This window comes from Amblyraja radiata, chromosome 26 (genome assembly GCF_010909765.2).
Source record: "Amblyraja radiata isolate CabotCenter1 chromosome 26, sAmbRad1.1.pri, whole genome shotgun sequence".
NCBI lineage: Eukaryota > Metazoa > Chordata > Chondrichthyes > Rajiformes > Rajidae > Amblyraja > Amblyraja radiata.
Genome location: NC_045981.1, coordinates 9,212,018 through 9,239,093, shown reverse-complemented (window position 1 = coordinate 9,239,093; position 27,076 = coordinate 9,212,018). Strand labels below are relative to the sequence as shown.

At 40.4% G+C, this 27,076-nt stretch overlaps 1 protein-coding gene across 2 annotated transcripts in view; it reads right to left on the bottom strand.

The window, feature by feature from the left end:
• smurf2 (SMAD specific E3 ubiquitin protein ligase 2) overlaps positions 1 to 27,076 on the bottom strand; it is a 130,865-nt gene that overhangs the window by 60,797 nt on the left and 42,992 nt on the right. For both annotated transcript variants that reach the window (XM_033044176.1, XM_033044177.1), the window contains exons 3-4: positions 11,727 to 11,765; positions 10,194 to 10,302 (exon numbers count right to left, since the gene is read on the bottom strand). In XM_033044176.1, coding sequence (XP_032900067.1) covers positions 10,194 to 10,302; positions 11,727 to 11,765 — 148 coding nt within the window. The remainder of the gene's footprint in view (positions 1 to 10,193; positions 10,303 to 11,726; positions 11,766 to 27,076) is intronic.

The window sequence follows — 27,076 nt, the reverse complement described above, 5'->3', positions numbered from 1 at the left end:
TTCTATCTGGGCCATTAAGTGGAAAAATTCAATGCAACAAGTACAGGAGTAACAAGTAACAAAATAAGAAGCCCAAGTATGTGGCAATGGGGCAATGATGAGTTTAGAGATACCCAAGTTTTAAGGTTTTAATGGCTTCCTGGGGGTTGGTCCGAATGGACGGCACACACATTCATCTTGTTACTTCTTACTAAAATTCAAATATTTGCAACTATTTTCTGACATCAGATCTAAATATTTCTGTTTCACCTTCAGCCTGTAAACATTAAGACAAACATTTTTTGATCATGTTGCTGGGATCCACCCATTCCAGAGACAAGTCCTGCCCTCCCCTGTGGTTATGTTGCGTGATACACAACAAAATACGTATTAAAATACAATAGTGTTTCCACTTGCTCGTTCTGTAATGAAGCCAAAAGTCATTCTTATTGTTAAGTGAAAAAAGTGAATTGTTTCAAGTTTTCATTTTATCAACATTAAGAGATCTAAATGATTTTTTTCCATTAAGCATGTTCCTCTAACAGCATGATTCTCAAGATTAGTTAATTCTGCTTTTAATTGGGTGAAACCTGGAGTTTTGAGGGCCAAGTTCTGTGTCGCCTCTGTGGAGCCTCTTCCTAAAGGTTACCAGAGGATAACGTCAAACCACTGGGGAAATATACAATAGATGCTTCATGGCGGAAAATGCTCACTATCAGGGTGTGTGATGGTTTCTCTTTGGACACATTCCAGAATACTAACTATGAATAAGTGGAAAGGCTGCTCCTTCTTAGGAACAAAAAATCTTTTAAAAAACCTGGTCAAATAATTCACGACAGAAAAAAAACTGTCAATCAGGGAAGCCCCTCGTTACTTTTAGTACCTGACAGAAATGTTTCAAATAATATTATTGTATACAAGGCAAGGTACTACATAATTATTGCATCAAAAACAGCACAACTCAGAAATCGATACGCTGCTCATTATAGAATGGCACAAATGTGGTGTTAGAACTTTGTTGAGCTTAACTATACGTGCTTGATGTGATCATTGTTTTTTTTAACAAGTCAAAGGGTCTTCTCAAAATATTTACTACTCCTTTTGAATTAAATTCTTCCATATTTTATTTCTCCCATCATCACCACCACTAATCACCTTCCATTTACTGCCATCCACTGCCCTCTCACCAATCATCCCCCTCAAGATCAGCAAGAGTCATGAATGAGCTACGGCTGTGAGATTTGTTAATACTGCAACAAAGAGCTATGCACTTACTTCTACAGGAGGAAATCATTGCCTCACAATACAGCTAGAGACTCAGACCACCACAAGGAAGGTGTCAACATCTATAGTCAATTAACTGCAGCGTGCTAAATGCTCAGAAGTCTCCTGCAGTATATATCTAGTAAGCAGTCAAAAAATTAATGGAATACCAAAGGCACATTTCATGCAAGGTTAGCTGATCACAACCACTTTGTTACACAAATGCTACACTTTGAGCACCTGATTTAGTAAGGAAATTGCGTAGAACTCCTGCTTTTGACTACAATTCTGCAACCTACAAATGCATTTTGTACAATGGCATGAAAAGGATCAGGCTTGGTGTCAATACGATGGAACAGTCGTGTGTTCTGTACATGCACAAGGCATCTCTTCAACTAGACCATCGTCAAAATCAGTACTGATTCAATAATTAACGCACTAGAAAGAGGCAAGGAAAGAGATCGGGGATGACTAAAACAAAGCTTGTTCACAGATCCATGAGAAAGACGGGCAGAGCCTGAGGCCATACAAGTTCCCAGAGGCATACTTTTTTGTAGGAAATGTGTCAAGTTAAAAGGAAATTGTACAATGCGAGGATGAGTTCAGCAAGATGAAGGAGGGTTGAGATGGAGGGGGCCTGGCTGGGCCTCTGATCAATGAAGAGTGAAGGGCCCTCAGCCCATTCAGGAGAGGAATGGCTTTGAAAAGAAATTTGATATATATGATGAAAGCAGTTTGGGACGAGGAAACTGAAAAAGGTTCTGACACTGTAAAACGGCAGACCAGATCTGGTGTCACAAAAGGCTTGGAGAGTGTTGTTGGAAACACATTGGAAGAAAATGGCAGAAAGCACAGTCAAGACAGGAAGAAATAAATTCTGTAGGATAAAAACAGCATTAAAAAATGATTAGACAACAGAGATACCAGAAAGAGCTGTGCGTAGTTGGGGGATTAACAGTTGGAAGTTCCAATTCCTTCACATGCTTATAACATTTATTTTTGGGCAATTTAAGGTATCAATTTCAGATACATGCCCAACCATTTAAAACTTAAGTCACTAGGGCAACATTATCTTCAACATCACAGATTGCAGAAAATTTGGTGCATGCTGGAAAAATATTCATCTTTGGTTTAAGGCTTAGCTTAAAATAACTTAGCTGTTCTGAAAGACAAAATATCTTATCCAGGTTGTGATTTGAGTGCAGTACCAACTAAGGCTTTTTTTTCTCATTTATTCTCTTTCAGCTGGGTAGATATCAAAATCTCTTAATCCCTCAGTTTTTACTTCATGTTATTGAAAGTTTTTTTTTAAATCTAAAAATGTGAACGTTTTTTGTTCGGCATCAAGTTCCCTTTCCTGCCAATAGCTTCTATATTCTGAATGCATTATAACTCAGGAACAACAATAAGGAAGGAAGGCTGAAATGTCAAAGTAATGTTTCAATGATTTTCTATTCTGAAGGTTGAAAATTAGTATTAAAGTTTCCAAATCAATTGAAAAGTTTAGGAATTGTCTACTCAGAAATATTCCTTAATGCAACATCAAAACAGATAATTATGCATTTCACAGTTACTTGTGGGATCGAAGTGTGTGTGTGAAAAAGCTAATCTCTCAACTCCCAGAAGACTCAATGGATTCAAAGAAGCTCATCGTGCAAGAGGTCACGAAGGAACATGATATAATGCAACTATTTATTTAAATCTATAAATGTCACTATTTATTTCCATCCTGGGCTCGACTTCACTCATTTGAAATGTAAATATCCATTAAGCTATTAAGCACATTTCCCCTGACCCAGGAACTATGCCCCCAGATTATTCAATACCTTTTCCTACCTCATTCTATCATTTCTCAATCAAATTTTTTTTTCAGGAGCTATTTTAAAAACTATTTGTTTTTGGTGGGACAAATTCCCCATTTCATAGCGTTAAGTAAAATAAAACCCTGAAACATCACTTTTGTCTTAAATTATCTCTTATTTGGTACATAATATGCAATCATGAAGTGATCATAAACTATGAAAGGATATGTGGGGTAATTTGGAAAAATTTGATATATATATATATATATATATACTAGACCAAGTGCAGACCCGTTGGGTCTGTTCCCCCAACGTGCGGTTGTGGGGGGGGGAGGCGGCATGCAGCGTCACACACACTAACTATCCCCCCCCCCCCCCCGCACTCACGCTAATTACCCCCCTTGATATTATATTAATATATTAATTTGCTCCTTTTACCCCATAACCACCTATCTACTGACGCATAGCCCCCAACTTGCAGTCACATCTAGAGAGGGGGGGGGGGGGGGGGCGGGGGTAGAGAGTTAGGGCAGAGAGAGAAGGGACAGAGACAGAGACACAGAGAGAGGGGCAAGAGGGAGAGGGGGGTGGAGAGGAGGAGAAGATGGAGGGTGGGTGAGGGGGGAAAGGTGGGGGTGGAGGGGAGGAGAGAGAGAGGTTGAGAGTGAGGGGGAGTGAGGTGAGGGGAGCGGGGGACGAGTTGAGGGGAGGGGGAGAGGTGAGGAGGCAGGGGAGGGTGGAGGGAAGGGGGTAGGGTGGTGTGGAGGGGGGGGGGGTTTAGGGGAGGGACGGTGGGGGAGGGAGAGGAAGGGGAGGAGGGGGAGAAAAAGAGGGGAGAGAGAGGGGGGAGGGGAGGAGAGGGGAGCGGGGGGGAGGGAGAGGAGGAGGGGGAGAGGAGAGGGGGGGAGGAGAGGACGAGGGGGGAGAGAGGAGAGGGGGGGAGAGGAGAGGGGGGAGAGGAGAGGGGGGAGAGGAGAGGGGGGGGGAAGGAGAGAGAGATGGGGGGACGGGGAGAGGAGAGGGGGGGGAGAGGAGAGGGGGGGGAGAGGAGAGAGGGGCGGGGGGGGGGGGGGGGGGGGGGGGGGAGGGCGAGGGAGGGGGGGGGGGAGGGAGGGAGAGAGGGGGGGGGAGAGGGGGGGAGGGGGGAGAGAGGAAAGAGGGGGGAGGGAGGGGGGGGGGGGAGAGGAGAGGGGGGGAGAGAGGAGGGGGGGGAGAGAGGAGGGGGGGAGAGAGAGGAGGGGGGAGAGAGGAGGGGGGGGAGAAAGGAGAGGGGGGGGAGAGAGGAGAGGGGGAGAGAGGGAGAGGGGGAGAGAGGAGAGGGGGAGAGAGGAGAGGGGGAGAGAGGGAGAGGGGGAAGGGAGGAGAGGGGGAGAGAGGAGAGGGGGAGAGAGGAGAGGGGGAGAGAGGAGAGGTGGAGAGGGAGGGGGGGAGAGGGAGAGAGAGGGGGGGGAGAGGAGAGGGGGGGGAGAGGAGAGGGGGGGAGAGGAGGGGGGGAGAGGGAGAGGGGGGGGAGGAGAGGGGGGGGAGAGGAGAGGGGGGGAGAGGAGAGGGGGGAGAGGAGAGGGAGGGAGAGGAGAGGGAGAGGGAGGGGGGAGGAGAGGGGGGGAGGAGGAGAGGAGAGGGGGGAGAGAGGAGAGGGGGGAGAGAGGAGAGGGGGAGAGAGGAGAGGGGGGAAGAGGAGAGGGGGAGAGAGGAGAGGGGGGAGAGAGGAGAGGGGGGAGAGGAGAGGGGGGAGAGAGGAGAGGGGGGAAGAGGAGAGGGGGGAGAGAGGAGAGGGGGGGGGGAAGAGAAGGGGGGAGAGAGAGTGCCTTTTTATTTCAACCCAAACCCCCCAAACAACCATTTGCAGGCAGTGCTTTTTTACTTTAACCATATTTTCATTTTCAAACCACATTAAGGGTACTTACTCACAGTTGTGTAGACATGTGTTCAGTGTTATTCACAGCTCAGAGAAACGTGACCCTCTGCCTTCCTCCAGCTTGCAGACTAATTGAGGCACACCACTTCCTGGTTTTATAGTCCATCCCCCCCTTCCGCCAGCGGGGGCAGCAGAGAGAATGGGGAATTTTGTAAAATCGTTAATATCTCTGTTATTTTTCATCGACTGAAAAAATCCTCGGCACACATGCGGCGGAGGGGGGCTCTGAGCGAGGTGGCCAAAAATGACGGCCGTAGGTGGCGGCGTTCTCTCGGAAATCGCAGCACAGATGGCCAAAACCGGTCAAGAACAGACTTTTAGTAATATATAGATAGATATATCTATATATTGTATTCAGAGAAACAAGGAATCTCAAATGTCACATGATGCCATAAGAAAAATGTTAACATTTCGTAAGGTCATAAGTGACAGGAGCTGAATTAGGATATTCAGCCCATCAAGTTTACTCCACCATTCAATCTGGCTGATCTATCTGTACCTCCAAACCCCATTCTCCTGCCTTCTCTCCATAACCCGACACCTGTATTAATCAAGAATCTATCTATCTCTGCCTTAAAAACATCCATTGACCGCCTCCGCAACCTTCTGTGGCAAAGAATTCCATAGATTCACACACCTGACTAAATAAATTCCTCATCTCCTTCCCAAAAGCAACGACCCTTAATTCTGAGGTTATGACCTCTCGTCCTACTCTCCCACTAGTGGAAACATCCTCTCCTGATCCACTTTATTCAAGCCTTTCACTGTTCTGTACGTTTCAATGAGGTTCCCCCTCCTTCTCCTAAACTCCAGCGAGCACAGGCCCAGTGCCGTCAAACACTCATCATATGTTAACCCACTCATTCCTGGGATCATACTTGTAAAGCTCCTCTGGATCCTCTCCGGAGCCCGCATATCCTTCCTCAGATATGGTGCCCAAAATTCAGCACAATCTAAATAACATGTACTCTGTGGCTCCATATTTTGATAACAGTAACGAATAAAATGGCAATTTAGTTTCATAGGAAGTAGGCCAACTGATGTCACACAAATAACCATTAATATGCTGACTGGGGATGGACAAAATGTGTCTTTTCAGTCCAGCAAAGCAAGCAAGCAAACAATTAAATAAAGAACCATCAATGTTCAAATTCCATATTATACTCGACATGTACAATACTTCGATCAGTTATTCTACTTGAAGAATACCACAAAAAATACTTTCAGTCAATGTGTATCGACCTGTTCAATTATTTTGGAAGTGAAAGTTGGCTGCTTGCTCTATTTGATTCCCCAGGTAACCATGTGACCCAGGAACTGCAAAATTACACCTAATTAAATAATATTCCTAATCTACAATTGAAATAGACATCAATAACCCCAAACCAAGCACGAAAACTAGGTGGCACTGATCACAAGTCACAATATACAAGAAACTATAATGCTGTAAATCTCATTTACAAAAAACAGACCTTTTTTTGCTTTGGTTTATTCCTTCATACGTAATGAATTAATACAAATGAAAAGACCAATTGTGTTACTATATACATTTGTAACGTTTTCCTATCTTGGGCTTGTACACTGTCTTCTTATTTAAGATAACTCTAGCTATGTACAATCATGCATTAATTTTTACATCTAACTTTCGAGAAAACCACAGCAAAATATGTACAACTATTATCAGCAACATATCAGTCTAAATCTGTTTCAATCTTGAAAAAGCAAGCAAATGAACAAGCTGGCACTTTACCAGTGAGACACCATCTGTCATCCAAGGCATGTAAACTATTTCCTGTTACACTGCACAGTGCCCTCCATAATGTTTGGGACAAAGACCCGTCATTTAATTATTTGCCTCTGTACTCCACAATTTGAGATTTGTAATAGAAAAAAAAATCACATGTGGTTTACATGTCAGATTTAAATGAAGGTAATTTTTATACATTTTGGTTTCACCATGTAGAAATTACAGCAGTGTTTATACATAGTCCCCCCATTTCGGCGCACCATAATGCTTGGGTCACATGGCTTCACAGACGTTTGTAATTTCTCAGTGTTTAATTGCCTCCTTAATGCAGATATAAGAGAGCTCTCAGCACCTAGTCTTTCCATCACCATTGGAAACTTTTATTGCTGTTTATCAAGATGAGGACTAAAGTTGATGCCAATGAAAGGTAAAAAAGCCATTATGAGACTGAGAAACAAGAATAAAACCGTTAGAGACATCACCCAAACCTTAGGCTTACCAAAATCAACTGTTTGGAACATCATTAAGAAGAAAGAGAGCACTGGTGTGCTTACTAATCGCAAAGGGACTGGCAGGCCAAGGAAGACCTCCACAGCTGATGACAGAAGAATTCTCTCTATAATAAAGAAAAAACCCTAACAGTTCTATCCATCAGATCAGAAACACTCTTCAGGAGTCAGGTGTGGATTTGTCAATGACCACTGTCTGCAGAAGACTTCATGAACTGAAATACAGAGGCTACACTGCAAGATGCAAAGCACTGCTTAGCTGCAAAACATAGGATGGCCGGGTTACAGTTTGCCAAGAAGTACTTAAAAGAGCAACCACAGTTCTGGAAAAAGGTCTTGTGGACAGATGAAACGAAGGTTAACTTATATCAGAGTGATGGCAAGAGCAAAGTATGGAGGAGAAATGTAACTGCCCAAGATCCAAAGCATACCACCTCATCTGAAATACGGTGGTGGGGGTGTTATGGCTTAGGCATGTATAGCTGCTGAAGGTACTGGCTCACTTATCTTCCCTGATGATACAACTGTTGATGGTAGTAGCCTAATGAATTCTGAAGTGTATAGACACATCCTATCTGCTCAACTTCAAGCAAATGCTTCAAAACTCATTGGCCGGCGGTTCATTCTACAGCAAGACAATGATTCCAAACATACTGCTAAAACAAAGGAGTTTTTCAAAGCTAAAAAATGGTCAATTCTTGAGTGGCCAAATCAATCACCCGATCTGAACCCAATTGAGCAAGCCTTTTATATGCTGAAGAGAAAACTGAAGGGGACTAGCCCCCAAAACAAGCATAAGCTAAAGATGGCTGCAATACAGGCCCGGCAGAGTATCACCGGAGAAGACGCCCAGCAACTGGTGATGTCCATGAATTACAGACTTCAAGCAGTCATTGCATGCAAAGGATATGCACCAAAATACTGAACTTGACTACTTTCATTTACATGACATTGCTGTGTCCCAAACATTATAGTGCCCTGAAATGGGGGAACTATGTTTCGACACTGCTGTAATTTCTACATGGTGAAACCAAAATGTATAAAAATGGCTTTTATTAAAATCTGACAATGTGCACTTTAACCACATGTATTTTTTTCTATTACAAATCTCAAATTGTGGCGTACAGAGGCAAATAAATAAATGATGGGTCTTTGTCCCAAATATTATGGAGGGCACTGTATGTATCATAGGCCAGTCACAGTCTGATTATGGAAGACCACAAACAAGAGTTTTCCAGGGACTCTGACACACACAAAATGCAGAATGTTCTTTATTCAAATCCACATTATCATTCCTAGTCTATTATTACTGGTAAGCTAGGAATTATATTTTGTTCGAACCCCGTATATTCACTTCTCACTGTATCTTAAAAGTAAAGTTGCTGCATGATAGTTAAAGCTTTCAGGCAGATTCGATGGGGGGGGGGGGGGGGGGGGGGGGGGGTAGTTGATGATAATTTGATTGCAGCAAGGACAAATTCTTCAAAATTGAAGGAAAATAATTCTGCAGTGGAAATAGTATAAATTCAAACTCTGCTGTCCAACTATTTGAAAATATTGATCCTACATCTGGCTCACCAGGTGATGCTTGTTGCATTTCTTCCCACTCATAAGGAATCCGGTTCCCATGCTCCACTCCCACTTACTGGGACCCCAGTTCCCACGCTCTCTTGCCACTCAGCTGGTTCTGCTTCACCATACTCCCTTTCAACTCACCTGGTTCTATTTCCCTTGAAACTTACTAGGGCCTCATTTCTCATTTCCCTGTAGATTTAGAGTTCACTGAACATGTATCGTTCTATTGTGTAGCATAGCAAAAAGAGTGAATTATAAGCATTTGGAAATGTAATATGAAAAACGTTCAATAGTCAGAAAATCTGCTTCTCTGCAACAGTCCTGAGATGCTGGAATGCTGAAATGGGGATGTTTCCCACCTTTTGAGATTAAGAAAATGTAAAAGCTATATTTGAAAGACATAATCCAGGTTTACCTTCTGGAACATCTGCATTGCTTCTTGCATATCATATCCTAGATCTGGGAGATGCTAGGCAGCAATTGCACTTCACTTTTCCCATGGTGGGCACCAGTTACAGTGCACCAAAAGCAAAATGAAATGAAATGACATATGGTATCAATCCAGCAGATCATTTTATTATGGATGTTGTCGATATTTTTGAGTGTTTGACTTGCCCCTTATAAAGGCTTACGGAAAGGCTTTGGAGCGTTAGGCAAATCTTCAGCCAGAGGAAACTCATTCTTTGAACTGCTCTTGTAGCAATTGTTTTTATGTGGTAATTAAGTTATAGGGTAAAGTGTGGGATCAAACTGAATTTAATTTAATTACCATCTGAAGGGCAGCTGATAATTCCCAGATATTCTGCACTAGGAATTGCTGCTTAACCAATTTCAAATGTGATCATATTGGCAAAGAGAGCCTCTTTCTGCCATAATCTTTTCTTTTTTTAAAGCCTGCTCATATCTCTACACCATTGCTTATTACATGCTCATTTCAATTGGAGCTTAAGCTCTCATTTGGCACGATATAGCAAATCTTAACTTAGAAATTACGGACTTATACATAAAGTCAACTGCAACAACAACCGTACATCACCGAGGGTGTTCCCTCCCCCCCACCGCCAACCTGTCAATTCTATCTTGGTCATTCAAAGTTGCATTGTTTGCTTTGTGAATAAATAGCCATCACACATTTACAGCTCCATAACAAGATGAAATACATATTATCGAAATAACAATTTTACAGTTGTGATGATAATAATTATTCCTTACTAATTCGTACTATTCCTCCCACAGGTCAAACCACAAACAAATGCCAACCCCTTCTCTTTACAAAAAGAGCCAGACCACATACTGTAAGACATGTAAAACTTAAATCATTTGCTTACAAATATATATCTTGAGGACAAACATTTTTTTAAATTGTAGAATTAATTCTTGGAACTTAATCAGATACTCACAGATCGTAATGTTGATTCCACTTTGGGTCTAGGGTGTTCTTTACTGTGTCTGTGGAATGGCACTGGCCCGATCCATCTACTACTATTTTTGCAAAGGGATCAGGGAGTCCTAAATGAAAACAAGTTGCAATCACAGCCAGATCAATACTGAAAAGATTGGACAAAACAGTAAAACTTAGATAATTCGGCATTTGATTGTTCAGATGTCCTGATGGTTCAGTAATCAACTTGTTTATTAATCCAGAATACAAACCAGCAGCCCAGAGATCAATCAGGGAGTTTGACCAAAGCTGGCATTGGGAACACCATAGGAGTAGGTTTGTGGCCATAGTCAAGGTCCAGAGTACTTTTGTATTTCTTGCTCCCTTTAAATTCATCGGGTTCTTTGGAAATTTTATTATAATATTGCTAAACTTATGAAAGATTAAATAAAAGTAAATGGATTAATGGGCATAACATCCTTAGACCAGAAAATCTGCTTGTCCAGAGCTATTAATGTACAATGAGTGCCGAATTGTCAGTTTTTGTCAGTAGGTTAACCCAGTGCTTCTTAAACTATTTCAGTGCCATTCACCCTTGAGTATTTATCACAAAATTTCATTCACCCTCGACTAAATTTTCTTATGTTTTTGGTAATTTTTGTCTTATTCTCCCTTGTGTAAAATTTTATATATAATTTATTTTGTCACATGAGCAAAAAACATAAATTAACTAATTCGCCCCAAAATAATTTCATTCACCCTTTTAAGAAGCACTTCTATGATGAGCGTTTGTCGACATTGGGCCTGTACACACTGGAGTTTAGAAGAATGAGGTGGGACCACATTGAAACATACAGAATAGTGAAAGGCTTGGATAGAGTGGATGTGGAGAGGATGTTTCCACCAGTGGGAGAGTCTAGGACTAGAGTTCATAGCATTAGAAATAAAGAACGTTATTTTTAGAAGGAGACAAAGAGAAATGTATTTAGTCAGAGGGTGGTGAATCTGTGGAATTCTTTGCCACAGAAGGCTGTGGAGGCCTGGTCAGTGGATATTTTTAAGGCAAAGATAGATGTAGATTCTTGATTAGTACAGGTGTCAGAGGTTATGGGGAAAAGGCAGGAGAATGGGGTTTGGAGAGATAGATCAGCCATGATTTAATGGCAGAGAGTAGACTTGATGGGCCGAATAGCATAATTCTACTCCTATCTACACCAGATGACCTTAACCATAATGCTGTTTAGTGTTTCTTATAATTTTAGAATACTGTCTTGTAATATCATCAATCCAAATAAGTTATTGTAAATTTGTACCACTGTATACTTTAGAATGCATCCTACAAAAATGTAATACTGCACTACGAACAGAACAGGTTTCTGACAATTATTGCTAAAATTTACTTTACTCATAAGAATGGTACGCAAAGCATTTTTAAATATAATGTATTATTGTATTCATTATTAATGTTTTATGATCCAACAAACTTTGTTACTTTTATTGTTAACTAATGTTAAGCGAGTCATGTCTAGTAACATCCAGCTAGAATACTTACTGAAGAAGTCTTTCTTCACCAAATTCTTCGCACATAACACTAGAAAAACAAAAGGAAAAGAAATACTTAATTTCTGAAATAATTCTCTACCTTACAAAAACTAGTATCTTGATTACTTCAAACAAGAGCTCATTAGGTAATTTAATTCTAAATTAAGAAAAAGCTACAAATACCACTTGTGTGAAGCCACCAGGAAAAATGTATAGAATTGGATAAAACAGTATGCTGCTAATTGTGTGGACTAAAATTAAGTGGAAGTTATCCCATGTTGAATCATTAGATTTAACACAACAAGCTACTGCAAAAGCTAGCTGCACTTCATGTTTCCTATTGCTAATGCTGTTAATTTTCATAAAATTTGCAACAATGTTGTATCCAATTAATCTTAAACAATTTAAGCATTCTCGAATCCATTCTTTAATCCATTTGGGATATAACAGTAAAATTAGCTAATGCACATGCTTCTTTAAAATCAGTGGTTTCTGAATGGTCAAAAGCTCCCAAATGTCACTAAATTTTAAAAATAAAGCACTTAGAAATAACTATAGACTTCATAACAGTAAAATACCCACAAATTACCAAAGCAGTGACACAAGAACATGCCGTAGAGCAGCATTTGAATCAATAGAACTATCACAACACTGATATCTTGAAGTGCCATTTGAGTGTTGGCACATTAATGGTGTCCAGCCTTTAATACAGCAGAACGTGTCTTCACTAAGATTTTCTTAAGCTTGTCTATTATTTATGCATTATTTGTTCTGTATAAAATAGAGTAACTTTTTAAAAGCAATAAGAAACCATGCTAATTGTCAAAGAAAAAATATATCTGCAGCTTCCCATGTATGTCTTTCTGCTGACTGGTTAGCACACAGCAAAAGCTTTTCAATGCACCTCGGTTCACATGACAATAAACTAAACTGAACCAATGTACAAATTTTCAAGCAAATCAAAAAGTGCTGGAGTAACAGTGGGTTGGACAGCATCTCTGGAGGACATGGATGAACAACATTTCATGTCAGGACCCTTCTTACTCATTTTCAATGTTAGATTCTGATTAGGCAATGCACCAGATAACTTTTTCTGTTCATTCTTCAAATATGAGTAACCTTTGAATGGATGTGTAGGCTCTGCTGATGACACAAGAAACAACACAAAGGAGTAGTATGTATACCCAGTCAGAATGTTAATTTCACATTTTATTTGAAGCTGATGCTCAATTGAAAAAACAAGTCAAGATTTTATGTTCATTTTTCAACGGAATTTGAATCTACTACCTTTGGATTTCAAAGTAATCGTGCTATCAGCTTTTGCCTTCATTCACACCATCCAACTACATAAATTCTATCTCATTCTTCCTACTTTGTTCATAGTTTAATGTGGTATCTTTACACCAAATGATGAGACAATGTTGATGTTTGTATGATATCGGGCTGAACATAGAAAGTTGCCATCGTCACCATGAAGTCCAAAGTTGGTTCAACTGTGATTAGAACACACAATTTTAATTGATTATACAGGCAAGTACAAGCCAAAAGTATTGGTTCTAAACTGGGATTCTGTCTGTCGTACTCTCTGATAACTAACATCCCGTCTGGGACATACAAAACCATTTCCAGTGGTGAAAATTAAATGATGTTCAAATTTCCTCCTTATAACTCAAAAGCAAATAACATATTGTATATACTACCAGAGAATCAATAACAATTCACCCTGTTAGATCATAATTTCTTCCCACCTTATACAACATCCATTACTCATTTTAATTATATTAGCATAACATCCCAACTTGAGGCAATGTTACAGTTATACTGATATCCCAAGAGCAGTATGCACTAAATTAACAAGTGTACACTTTTGTTGAAAATTATTTGCAAAACAGATCTCTTTAATGCAACCGTACCCAATTTATTTCCCCCCATTTAACAATGTCTTAAAACTTTTAACCTAAAAAAAAAGCTATTTTGAAGACTACACTGCTATCTTCCCAGGCCAAACATCACCACTGAAAATGAACGGTCACTCCTGCAGATTCATGTTGCAATATGAATGAACATACTCAACATTCCAAGCTGCACAATTGTACCGATTCATTAATTCATGATCTTCAGCACATTAATACAAGTTTAAGTGGTTGTTTTATAGCACTTAACTTGATGATAGTTCATTTACCTGAAACCTAACACTATTTTACTGTCATCAGATACAGCTTAACCTGTTGACTATTTCCTGCTCTTAAAATAAACATGAATTATGTTTTAAGATAAGAAAGTTGCTTGAAATCAAGTCATAATTCAATGTTTGAACTTTTTGTTAATCCGAGTTCTTCATTAAAAGGTGACAATAATCCAAGTTCAATCCTTGCCCCATCCAGAAAATAAACCCATCTATCACTGCAGCAGAAAGAAACTTATTCAAACAAATATGTTTTCTGTTTCGGCTTACGAAGAACACATGCAGCAGACTTGTTCCTTGGCTGCAGCACTAACTCACTCCCCCGCTGTTTGTGTTCTATTTTTAGTATTAGGCACAAATCCATACTTTTCGTATATTACAACATTATGTGAACATTCAAAACAAGATTCTGAAATCTCAGAAAATCTCAGAAAATTCCATGGTTTACTTTGAAACATTTGAAAATATTAAACTATTCAATTCAATATTCAAGAACATAAAAACAAGGTTCAACAAGTCTGCTCCACCATTCACTTAGATTACAGTCTGATCTTGGTCTCTGCTTCATTTTCCCTGTTCCCATTAACCCTCGGCTAGTCTATAGAGCAAAATCTGACTGCAAGCTTTAAATATTTTTATTGATTCGGCCAACACAACTCTCATGGGTACAGTGATCCTAACATTCATGACCCTAGGAAAACATTTCTCCTTACTGCCAATTCTTATTCCACAAATGTTTACATCCTAATTACAGATTCCATGATAAGGGGAAAACATCTTAGCATCTTGATAAGAATTCCTAAGATCACCTCTGAACATTAATATGAGGGCAAAATAAAAATTCTAGTTAAAAAAAGAGTAGATCAGAGGCTCAGTATCTTGCAGAAGTTGATTCACCTCCCGACACACCATCTACAAGGCACACACAAATCAGTTGCACGATGTAATATTTTTCCCTTACCTGGATGAGAAAAGCACCAAAATCTATCATGAAGCTTGGCACCCATCAACCAATCCCTTGATCACAATGGCTGATTTCCATCTACAAACTGCAATCTAGTTGTTTGTCAAGACTACTCAGACAGCACCTACCAATCCCACAAATGCTACCACTAAGAAAAATAAAGACAAGCAGGTGTTTGGAAACATTAATCGTAAGCACCATATTAAACTAGGTGTGGTTTCTAGTACAGAAAAATATGTAGAAAGGCATTAAGGAAACAGACAAGATGAGTGAATGAGCAGAAGCGTGGCAGATGTAATGAATTTAGAAAATATGTTATTCACTTTGGATACAGAAAAGCAAAGCATCCGGTTAACAGTGAGAAATCTCAGTCTAAAGAAGGATCTCTGCCCAAAACTTCACCGATTCCTTTTCTTTGGGAATGTCAAATTCTAAATTCTAGAGGGCACAGGTGTAGGGAAAGAGGGGGTAGGCTGGACAAATTTGCTAGGCAAGTTTTTTTTCTGTATTTTCTTTTGAAGAGAGTGGTAGACACACACATAGACATTGAGAAATCAAGGGATTATGAAGATAATGGCAAAAAAGCGGCTGAGGTAGAAGATCAGCCATCATCTTCATGAACAGAGGAACAGGTTTGAATGGCAGATTAGCCTATTCCAACTCTTGGTGCTCGTGTTCTTAAAAATCAGTCTCCATATCAGGTTTCTGTACAATAATTTGGTGTATAAGGTCATCAATTGTTTGAGTTACAGTAAAGTATACATACTAATTAAATGTGTTAGTTTTAAATATTTACCCAGTGCTGCAAAAGGACTGCAAGTGTAACTGAAAGTTTTCTAGGCTACTTAAGTGAAGGCTGAGGGGGAACCTGATAAGAGTAGTACAAGATAATGGACATTGATTGTATACCCAAGAGTAAATGTTTCCCCATAACAGAGAGGTCCATAACCAGGGATTTGTCTTCAGTATTTATTCTAAAAAAGATTGGTGCATTCTGACACAAAGATACTCTGCTGTCTCTTCAGATATTCTCCATTGTATATTGATTGAATAAAGATCTACTATATCTGTAGCTTCAGATTTTGAGTAATATTTTGATGTCCACAACACCAGCAATTCACAGTTTCAGTCACCTACATATGGGTTCAGAAAATATAGGCCTAAACTACTATGCCACAATGTTTTTAAGTTCCTTTACAAATGAATCTTAAGAATTATAGATTCAAAGCTGTACAGCACGAAAACAGGTACTTTGGCTCTTTACCAAACTGGTCATTTGGGCAAGCCCCATTTGTCTACATTTGGCCCATAACCCTCTAACCCTTCCAATCTATAAATCTTTATTTTAAAAGTCATAATTGACTCTATAGTCACCTTTGGCAGCTCATTCCCAATACAGTCCACCCTCTGAGCGAAATGTTGCCCCTGAGGTCTGATATACTGTAAATCTCTCCACTTTCACCTTAAGCCTATGTCCTCTAATACACTGTCTACCCGACTTGCACCAGCTCTGTACTGCCTCTGATCTGCAACACTATCAAGGGAGCTCTATCATTTACTATAAAATAAATCACAAAATGGGGGCATTAAATGAACTGATTGAAAGATGCAGCATGGAAGCAGGCCTTTTGGCTCAACTGGTCTACACCAACCATCGATCATCCGTTCACACTAGTTCCATGTTATCCCACCACGTATACTCCATAAACACGAGAGGCAATTTGCAGAGGTCAATAAACCTACAAAACCTGCACATCTTTGGGAGGCGAGAGGAAACCAAAGCAGCCAGAGGAAACCCACGCGATAACAGGAAAAATGTGCAAACTCTGGACACAAGACGAGAGGTCAAGATCAAACCCAGGACTCTGGCGCTGTGAGGCAGCTGCTCTACCAGCTGCGCCACCCGTTACCTTTCAATTATTTACTTTTCACCTAAACTGTATTTGAAAATGTGCGCGTAATATTTTTTAAAGCTATAATTCCATTTAAAATCTCATGCACTGTATTAAGTGCAATAAGACTCAAAGCAAGCCACAACAGTTTGATTTAATGAAAAGATCTCCAGGATTGCCATTACTATATTACAAAAATATAGATTGCAAATGTTGCCTCCAGGTCTGAATACAATACAATACAATTTTATTGTCATTTGAGCCTCAGTGAGGCTCAAACGAAATTTCGTTTCCACAGCCATACAAACAAAGACAATTTCTAGACATACACACAATTTAGTTCACACAAACATCCATCACAGTGAACCCGCTGTGATGGAAGGCAAAAGTCTTTTCTCTCCCCTGTTCTCCATGTCTCTCCCGATGTCCAAGCCCCAGGCGGGCGATGATAAGTCCCACGGCCATTTTAGGCCGTGCCGGGCGATTTACGGCCCCGCTCCCGGTCTAAATGTCACAAAGTTGGAGCCCCCGGCAGGCGCTGGAATGTCCCACGGCCATGAAGCCGTGCTGGGCGATGTACGACCCCGCTCCAGGTCGTTCCAACCCCGCGACACGGGCTGGAGAAGTCGCGTTGCGGGAGTTCCGGGAAGCGGTCTCTCCCCCCGGACCCGCGAGCTCCCGATGTCCCAGTCCACCGGACCTGCGGCTGCGCTGCTGGAGCCTCCGAGCCCCAGGAGTCGAGTCGCAGCAGCGAGTCACCACGCTCCGAGGCCGGCCAGCCCCACGATGGTGAGTAGTCCGCAGCTCCGCAGCTCTTCAGTCTCCCGAGCCCCCGGGTCGTTCAGGTTGGAGGCCGCTCCACGGTGCCAGGCCCCAACGAAAACGGTGACCCGACAGGGAAAAGGCCGGGTCTCCCGGACAGGGAAGAGACTTCAAACAGTCTCCCCCTCTCCCCCCCCCCCCCCCCCCCACATATACACATCCAAAACCAGTATCAAAAAACACCAAACACTACATTTAACTAGACAAAAAAATAAAAAAATGAAGCTGTGGGATTTGAAGACTGAACAGAGACTGGTCTTCGATACCTAAACATTTCTCAACTGTGGCCTGAAATTCTAAGTATTGTCAGTCTGAAACAGAAGCAGTCAATTTAAACCCCTGACCCTTCACACTTGTGACTTGAGTTTTTTCTTTAAATCTAGTCCTTGTTTTGTTCATTCTTTTTTTTTGGTAAAAAACATTCAAATCAGATTTTAAAACTAGCATGAATTGCCGCCTGTGGGGGAGAGTTCCAAAATCCTACCATGTTTTGCAAAGAAAAGTTGTACTCCTAGTTTGTCAATTCCCAAGAAATAAATTCTCTATCTGCCCTAATCTGTTTATCATCTTAAAAACTTTAATTAATTAATGTTATCGTTCTAATTTCCCAGAATATACCTCATCTTGTATAATCTCTTCTCATTATTTAACCCTTGAAGTCAAGATATTATTCTGGAAAATCTACATTACACTTCCTCACGGGAATTATTCCTAAAGCCTGTTGCTCAGAGCTACTCTTAATACTCTGGTTGTAGTCTAAACAGGACATTGTTTAGCTGTAATCTGTGTCCTTGCACTTTAATTCTCTACATAAGAAGGTCACAATCTCACTGGCCAATTTGATTATTTTTTTAAATCGGTTCATGATATTTTGATTTATATACATAGAGCCCTAAGCTTCTTCGAGCATCCACTGGCTCGGCTTTCACCATTTAAAAAGCATTATGTTTTATTGTATATGTGATCCAAAGTGAAGCATATTCACCAAACCTAAAGGTACTACTTCATGTAATATTTCCAAATATACCACTTCTTGTTGTCTTAGTTTTGTAACATCAGTAAGCAACAGCAGATCCAACCCAGACTTTACTTGATCTCAAGTATAGACGTTGCAGTTATGTAGGAAGGAACTGCAGATGCGGGTTTAAACTGAAGATCGACACAAAAAGCTGGAGTAACTCAGCCGGTCCGACAGCATCTCTGGAGAAAAGGAATAGGTGACGTTTCAGGTCGAGACCTGACTGAGGAAGGGTCTTACTTTGACCTTACTTTGCATTAATGTATGAAGCAAAATGGGTTATGAATTTAAAAACATTCAGTATCTGGTATACCCTCAAAAGCATCTTAATATAATTTGGAATATGCTTCTATTGCCACAAAAGCACGACAAGACACAACTAACTCATGCAATAGAAAGATTGCGTCCCATCACAGTGGGAACAGGGGATAGGTTTGTTATTTACCCCCTCAAATCGACTCATTCTAAAAAGATTGGTTGATTTAATCATGGCCTTGACACCGCTGTCCCACTCTCTCTCAATATCCAAATATATGTCAATATCTCTGCTTGGATATATTCTGAACTCTGTCACCAGAGTTTTCTGGAGCAGAGTTTTTTTTTTACCAATTCAGGAGAAATTCCTCCTCCATCTTAAATAGGCAACCTATTATTCTGAAAAAGGATCCGAGTTTTAGATAACACAGGTTAACACAACTAAGGGGGATACAGATTCCTAATTTAAATTAAAAACGTCCCAACACTCTTCAATGTCAACCCCAACTCTTCCTGTCCCAAATTATCTGGTCAATAATAAATGGAAAAAAATTGCAGATCATCAATGACATCATCACTCAGGTAATGAATCAGCACTCCATGCCAAACAGCATATGAAGCAGCAAGATGTAGGAAATGGCCATTTGTACTCTGGGTTGGTGACCTCAATGACTTCAGCAAAACCTTTGAATGAATCAGCCAAATCCCAAAAGACATATCTCGCAAACTAGATGATTAGTGAACAAACATTTAAAAAAAAACAATTTGATATCATCCACGCTATTCAACCTATACAATGTGCAGGACAACTTTAGAACGATTATTGTACGTAATAATTGTTGTAGGGGCAAAGTTCTTACACTTCACTGCAAATATAATCGTTATGAAATGTAGTCACTACTCTTAATAGAATAGACGACAGAATATTTCCATGAAATATACATGTGTATATCTGTGTACACATTGCAAGCTCACATGAACCTAGATAATAAGAATTATCACCACATACCTAAACCAAATCCTGTGAAATTGTTCAGGCGTCTCAACAATGTTAGTGAGGCACTATATTTAGGGAGGTATTTCCTTGTAACAAGCCAGAGTTTGGCACCAAGTCAGAAAACATATGAAAATAGTTTGGATTTCTGTGCATGCAGATTGAACTGATTTTTTACAAGTCTTCTTTTTTATTACCACATAACCTGTTGAACATATCCAATTCTCTACATCTATCCATCTTCCCTTCAATATTAGAGATAGATGGAACCTTTGTGGTTTTTTCCCCATGGTATGCATTAACAATGCCTTTATTTGTCACGTAACCCTAATATATCATAAAATAGATGGCTTTCTTGGCCATTTCGGAAGACAATTAGGAGTTAATCTCATTTGCAAATCCAGCTTCATTAACAGGCAGACTACATAAAAGAAAAGGTGGATCCTGAAGGACATTAGGGCATCAAATAACTATAAGTAACAATTCAATAGTTTCATCATTATCGTGACTGCTACAGCTGTTTCATTAATTACCTGAATTTAAACACTCCTATTGCCATAGTGGATTCAAACTTGTGTCTCCAGATTCATAGTATAGGTCCAGTAACAATCATAATCCCACCATACCTAGTAACATTAAAAGTAATGGATAACATGTTACCTGTCTGGTAGCTGAGTAAGATATACAAAAAAATTGCATCAAAGACATTCGGAGGATTAGGGGAGCATCTTGTCATTATAGCACATATTAGGATAGACCATATGGAAAAGGCATATCATTTCCAGAGTACCTCAAACAAATAGCATATACAAGAGCAGTACTTCAAGGATTCCTAGACATCTGTAACCACCATAGGGATAATCAAATTACAATGGTGAACATGTAGCTGAAGGAATGTATGTGAAAGTGAGATCCCATTTCATATCTTATAGTGTCAATACAGGATAGGAAGTAACTGTACCAGTGGATTAAACTTCATCTGAACCAGGTTGGGACTGTAGTCCTAAAGGATAAATTGTGAACTTGTAATTAGATCATATGATCCCACGGAATGGTGGAAGAGACTCGAGGGAGTTAATGTCCTATTTTGTTCCAATGAAAAATGACAGCAATGCTAACTTCTCTTTCATAATCTATCCTAAACTGTACTTGACTGTGGCAAATTTTCCCAATAAAATAAAATTATTTAATCTTAAAAGTTAGCATAACAATAAAATCATAACAAAATTCTGATCATTTTTGATAACCCACATCTTCAAGGCACCAACAGGGTTCATAATATTATTCACCTCATTAAAAATAAACCAAAATCAGAACATTTATCACAATGGTATTTGATTAAAATTATTAAAGCCTTACTTTATTTTGTGAACTTGGATAACAGCTGCACGCCTTTATTCAATCACATAATCAGTCAATTTAAACAAGTCCCAGCTGTCGAAACACAATGATACACTGTACTAACGTGTGTAGTAATAATGAATGGCTGGGTGCACTAATCTGAATAATGCTCTCAAATGCTCTTGCTGCCAGATTCTCCTTCCCTCGTCCAGAGACGGACAGCATTCCTATTACACTTATGGCTGGAATGAAACCATTTTAGACAAAAATACCAGTCTCCAATCTTCTGAAGCCATACAGTAGTACACTATAAGCACGATATTACAAATACTCAGAAGTCAAAGCTTTCATATTTGCAACCATTATTTTAACGGATGTGAAAAAAATCCTAGTATCTTTACAACCTGTCAGATTACGCATGCAGAGGAAAGACTTTTTTAAATTAGAATTTTAGTAAAACAGACGGCACAGATTTGTAGTGTCTTATGGCTATTCTTCCTTTAAAAAAATAGCAGTGGTTCTGATTTTAAATAATCATTATCAATTTCAACATAGATTTTTTTTTTCCTATCAGGCTGGCTACAGTTTTGTAAACTTAACATCATGATGTTTTCATTCCCTTAAGGGCCTGTCCCACTTTGGCGACTCTTTAGGCGACTGCCAGGGACTAGTTTTAATGATATTCACCTACGACAGCACTTACGACAACGCCTAGGTGAACCTATGACAACAAAAGTTGTCGCCACTGTCACCAAACATTGTTCAACATGTTGAAACTTTTTCGGCAGTCGCCTGTAGTCACCTAAAAAAATCGCCTAAGTGGGACAGTCCCCTAGTCTTCACCCACCATCCAAGCCTACGACCCGAAACGTCGCCCATTCCAGAAATTCTGCCTGCTCCTGAGTTACTCCTGCATTTGTGTCTATCGTTGGTTTAAACCAACATCTGCAGTTCCTTCCACCACACTAACCAAACTGCGCCAAAGAAATACACATTTCTGGCTTCAACTGATCTGTTAAACATCCACTTCAGAGAGATAGGTGCAATATTGTGTGACCAGTGATGTCGTAGCAGGGGTCTCTAATACTCTGCCTAAGCAAGAGATTGATTTTCTTTCCATGGGGTTACACCTCCTGACAGTCCGTCCAGGCAGGAAACCTGTTCCTGCCAATGTTACTCTGCAGCCAATTGCTCAAAAGTGCACAAGAGTTGGCCATTTCAACAAGTTCTATTTTCCTTCCCTTCCTTAAGGGAAACTCCTGGCTTTCACTTCACACCTCTGGATGATCAGTTATTCAAGGCATGTTAACTCATAAAATGTTAACACTTGAATACTTAGTTTTAAAAGGGTATGAAAAAAAGTAAATCAATAGCAAATGTCACTGGAGTGTTGGTACAATCGTGAGCCACTAATCACATGTCCTCAATTTAGTGAATTCTCAATTTCAAAATAAACATGCAATAGATTATAAATGGCAGTCTCACCCACATTCCACAACATGGGACAGGGTGGGAAATATCAAAAGGCAAACCAACCTATGTTATCTATGTCGATTTTATAGTGGCATAGGAAAAGGCTCGATACCTTTCTTTCTTGGGCAGGGATTGGCATGACACCACGGGAATTTGAGTGGTTCTTTTAAACGATGAAAACTATTTATAATACACAAAGTCCTACCACAAATATACCACAGCAGGCAACATGCCTGACAAGAGCAGAACTGTCTAGCCTGGCTGTTTCAGTAATTTAACCTGCCTTTCCTCCTCTCAAAACCAATATGCAGTAATACTTTCTTTGAATAAACTGTAATGTATAATTAGCACAGCAATGCAAATGTATAAAAATACTAAATGCTTTGGGGAACATAAGATTTGCAAGGCAAAAAAAAGGTTGAAATGGCCTGATTTCTAAATTATACTAAATTTAAATGGCCAATTTTTAAAGTTAAAAGTTCCTAGTGTTTTGTGTGTGACCAATTAAATTATTTCCTGAAGTCTGAGAATCAGTGCTTCCTTCCAACTATAACAATAATTAATGTGTACCATATGCACTGGAAGAAATCATCTGCTGTCTCTAGAAATGGTTCAGCCTCTGTAATTACTAAATAATCCATCTTTCCTGATCTTTGAGCACCTGCTTCCAGTACAACAGTGGTTGTTCCAGAGGCTTCATAACTCTCTACCTGCTCTTTAGTATTGTTTGGGCAAGAAACATCCAGCATGACATTGTTCAGATGTATTCTGCCACAATAAACATATTATTTTGAAAAGTATTCTCAAATATTTTAAGTTGTATCTGTAACTTCCATTATGTATATTGCATTCATTGCTCACTATGTGACATTTTCAGCACAGGGGAAACTAACTGAAGGTGACTGCAGACAATCCTCTGAGCCTCCAAAAACAAAAGACACAAAGTCTGGAGTACAGCGGGTCAGGCAGCATCTCTGGAGAAATGGGTAGGTGACGTTTCAGGTTAGGACCCTTCTTCAAACTGATTGTTGTGTGGGGTGAGAGAAAGCTGGAAGAGAGTTGGTAGCCAGACAAAGCCTCGCAAGTGATATGTGGATACAGGTGGGAGGGGGGGGGGGGGGGGTTGATAGGCCTATGGTTGGACAAAGGCCAGAGATGTTAAGAAGTTTTGGCCTTGTATACTGTTCCAATAAAGTTCCACATGGAGGACATATCATCTTACAACATGGTGCATTAAAGCCTTCAGGATTCAACACCAAATTCAACATTTTCAAATAATCAGTCATTCCAGTTTTCTCTCTCAAATACATCTAATTTCATTTTGCCCCTCTTTTCTGATATTCTATAGAAACATACAAAACATAGGTGCAGGAGTAGGCCATTCATGGCTGGTCATCTAAAATCCCGTTCTTGCTTCTCCCCCATACCCCTTGATTTCTTTAGCCCTAAGAGCTAAATCTGTCCCTGAAAACATCCAGTTAATTGGCCTCCACTGCCTTCTGTGGCAGAGAACTCCACAGATTTACAACTCTCTGGGCGAAAAAGCATTTTTTCATCTCAGTCTGAAATGGCCTACCCCTTATTCTTAAACTGTGACGCTTGGTTCACGATTCCCCCAACTTCGGGAACATTTTTCCTGTATCTAGCATGTCCAATCCAATTTTATATGTTTCTATAAGAGTCCCTCTCATCCTAAATTCCAGTGAATTAAAGCCAAGTCGACCCATTCTTTCATCATATGTCATCCTGGGAATTAAACTGGTGAACCTAGGCTGCACTCCCTCAATAGTAATAATGTCCTTCCTCAAATTAGGAGACCAAAATTGCACACAATATTCCAAGTGCAGTCTCACCAGGGCCCTGTACAACTGCAGTAGGACCTCCATGCTCCTAAACTCAAATCCCCTCACAATGAAGACCAAATGCCATTAGCTTTCTTCAGTGCCTGCTGCACCTGCTTGCTTACTTTCAGTGACTGATGTACAAGCAATCGCAGGTCTCGTTACACCTCCCCTTCTCCTCATCTGACACCATTCAGATAATAATCTGCCTTCCTGTTCTTGCCACCTCACATTTAACCACATTATACTGCATCTGCCATGCCTCTGCCCACTCACCCAACCTTTCCAAATCACCCTGCAGCCTCATAGCATCCTCCTCGCAGCTCACACTGCCACCCAGCTTCGTGTCATCCACAAACTTGGAGATGTTACATTTAATTCCCTAGTCTAAATTGTTAATATATATTGTAAATAACTGGAATCCCAGCACCGAGCCTTGCGGCACCCCACTAGTCACTGCCTGCCATTCTGAAAAGGACCCGTTAATTCCTACTCTTTGCTTCCTGTCTGTCAACCAATTTTCTATCGCCAATACCATGTGCTCTAATTTTACACACTAATCTCATGTGTGGGACCTTGTCAAAGGCTTTATGAAAGTCCAGATACACCACATCCACTGGCTCTCCCTTATCTATTCTACTTGTTACATCCTGGGATGGCAGGACTTTCATATGAAGAAAGACTGGATAGACTCGGCTTGTACACGCTAGAATTTAGAAGATTGAGGGGGGATCTTATAGAAACTTACAAAATTCTTAAAGGGTTGGACAGGCTAGATGCAGGAAGATTATTCCCGATGTTGGGGAAGTCCAGAACTAGGGGTCACAGTTTAAGGATAAGAGGGAAGTCTTTTAGGACCAAGATGAGAAAATCATTTTTTACACAGAGAGTGGTGAATCTGTGGAATTCTCTGCCACAGAAGGTAGTTGAGGCCAGTTCATTGGCTATATTTAAGAGGGAGTTAGATGTGGCCCTTGTGGCTAAATGAAAGCAGGGATGGGATACTGAGTTGGATGATCAGCCATGATCATATCGAATGGCAGTGCAGGCTCGAAGGGCCAAATGGCCTACTCCTGCACCTATTTTCTGTGTTTCTATGTTTCTATCCTCAAAAAATTCCAGAAGATTTTTCAAGCATGATTTCCCCATCTCAAATCCATGCTGACTTTGACCAATCCTGTCACTGCTTTCCAAATGCGCTGCTAGTACATCTTTAATAATCGACTCAAGCAACTTCCCCACTACAGATGCAAGGCTAACTGGTATAATTCCCCATTTTCTCTCTCCCTCCTTTCTTAAAAGGTTACACTAGTTACCCTCCAGTTCACAAGAAATGATCCAGAGTCCATAGAACATTGGAAAATGATCATCAATGCATCCACAATTTCTCGGGCCACCTCCTTGATTACTCCTTGATATCTGCCTTCAGTCCCAACAGTTTACCTTACACCATTTCGTGACTAATGTGGATTCCCTTCAGTTCCTCCCTCCCATTAGATCCTCAGTCCCCAAGCATTTCTGGGAGATTGCTTGTGCCTTCCTTAATGAAGACAGAACCAAAGTACTTGTTTAACTGTTCTTCCATTTCCATGTTTCCCATTATAAATTCACCTGTCTCTGATTGCAAGGGACCTAAATTTGTCTTCATCAATCTTTTCTTTTTTATATATCTAAAGAAGCTTTTACAGTCAGTTTTTATATTCACCGCAAGTGTTCTTTCATGCTCTTTCCCCTCCCACCCCATTTTAATTAACCCCTTTGTCCTCCTCGGTTGAATTCTAAATGTCTCCCAGTCCTCCGTTGCTGCTTCCTCTGGCCAATTTATATTCCCCTTGGATTTAACACTATCCTTGATTTCCCTCATTAGCCACGCTGAGCCGCCTTCCCCGTTTTATTTTTTCGGCAGACAGAGATGAACAGATTTCATTCATCTTCTGCAGATACATCTTTATCTCCACCTTTAAACAGGTATAACCACCAATGTCGTTCCTGGTCCACACCCTATAGTAGATATTCCCTTCCATTCTGGACATACAATAAATTGGAGAAGCTCAAATCTTGAGCAAAAAAAGTGATGGACGAACTCAGCAAAGCAGTCAGTATCTATGGAGGGAATGGACAGATGTTTTACGTTTGGATCCCTCTTCAGACTGAAGATAGACAAAAAGTGCTGGAGTAACTCAGCGGGACAGACAGCATCTGTGGAGAGAAGAATGGGTGATGTTTTGGGACGAGACCCTTCTTCAGACTGAGTCGGGGGAAAGGGAAACGAGAGACAGATGGTGATGTAGAGAGATATAAAATAAATGGATGAAAGATATGCAAAAAAGTTACAAAGATAAGATTTTTTAAAAAGAGAATGAGAAGCTGGTATGACTTGGGTGAGGGAGGAATAGAGGGAGAGGGAATGCAGGGGTTAAATGAAGTTAGAGAAATCAAATTCATACCACTGGGCTGAAAGCTGCCCAAGCGAAATATGAGCTGCTGTTCCACCAATTTGTGTGTAGCCTCACCATGACAATGGAGGCGGCCGAGGACGAAAGGTTAGTGTGGGAATGGAACGGGGAATTAAAGT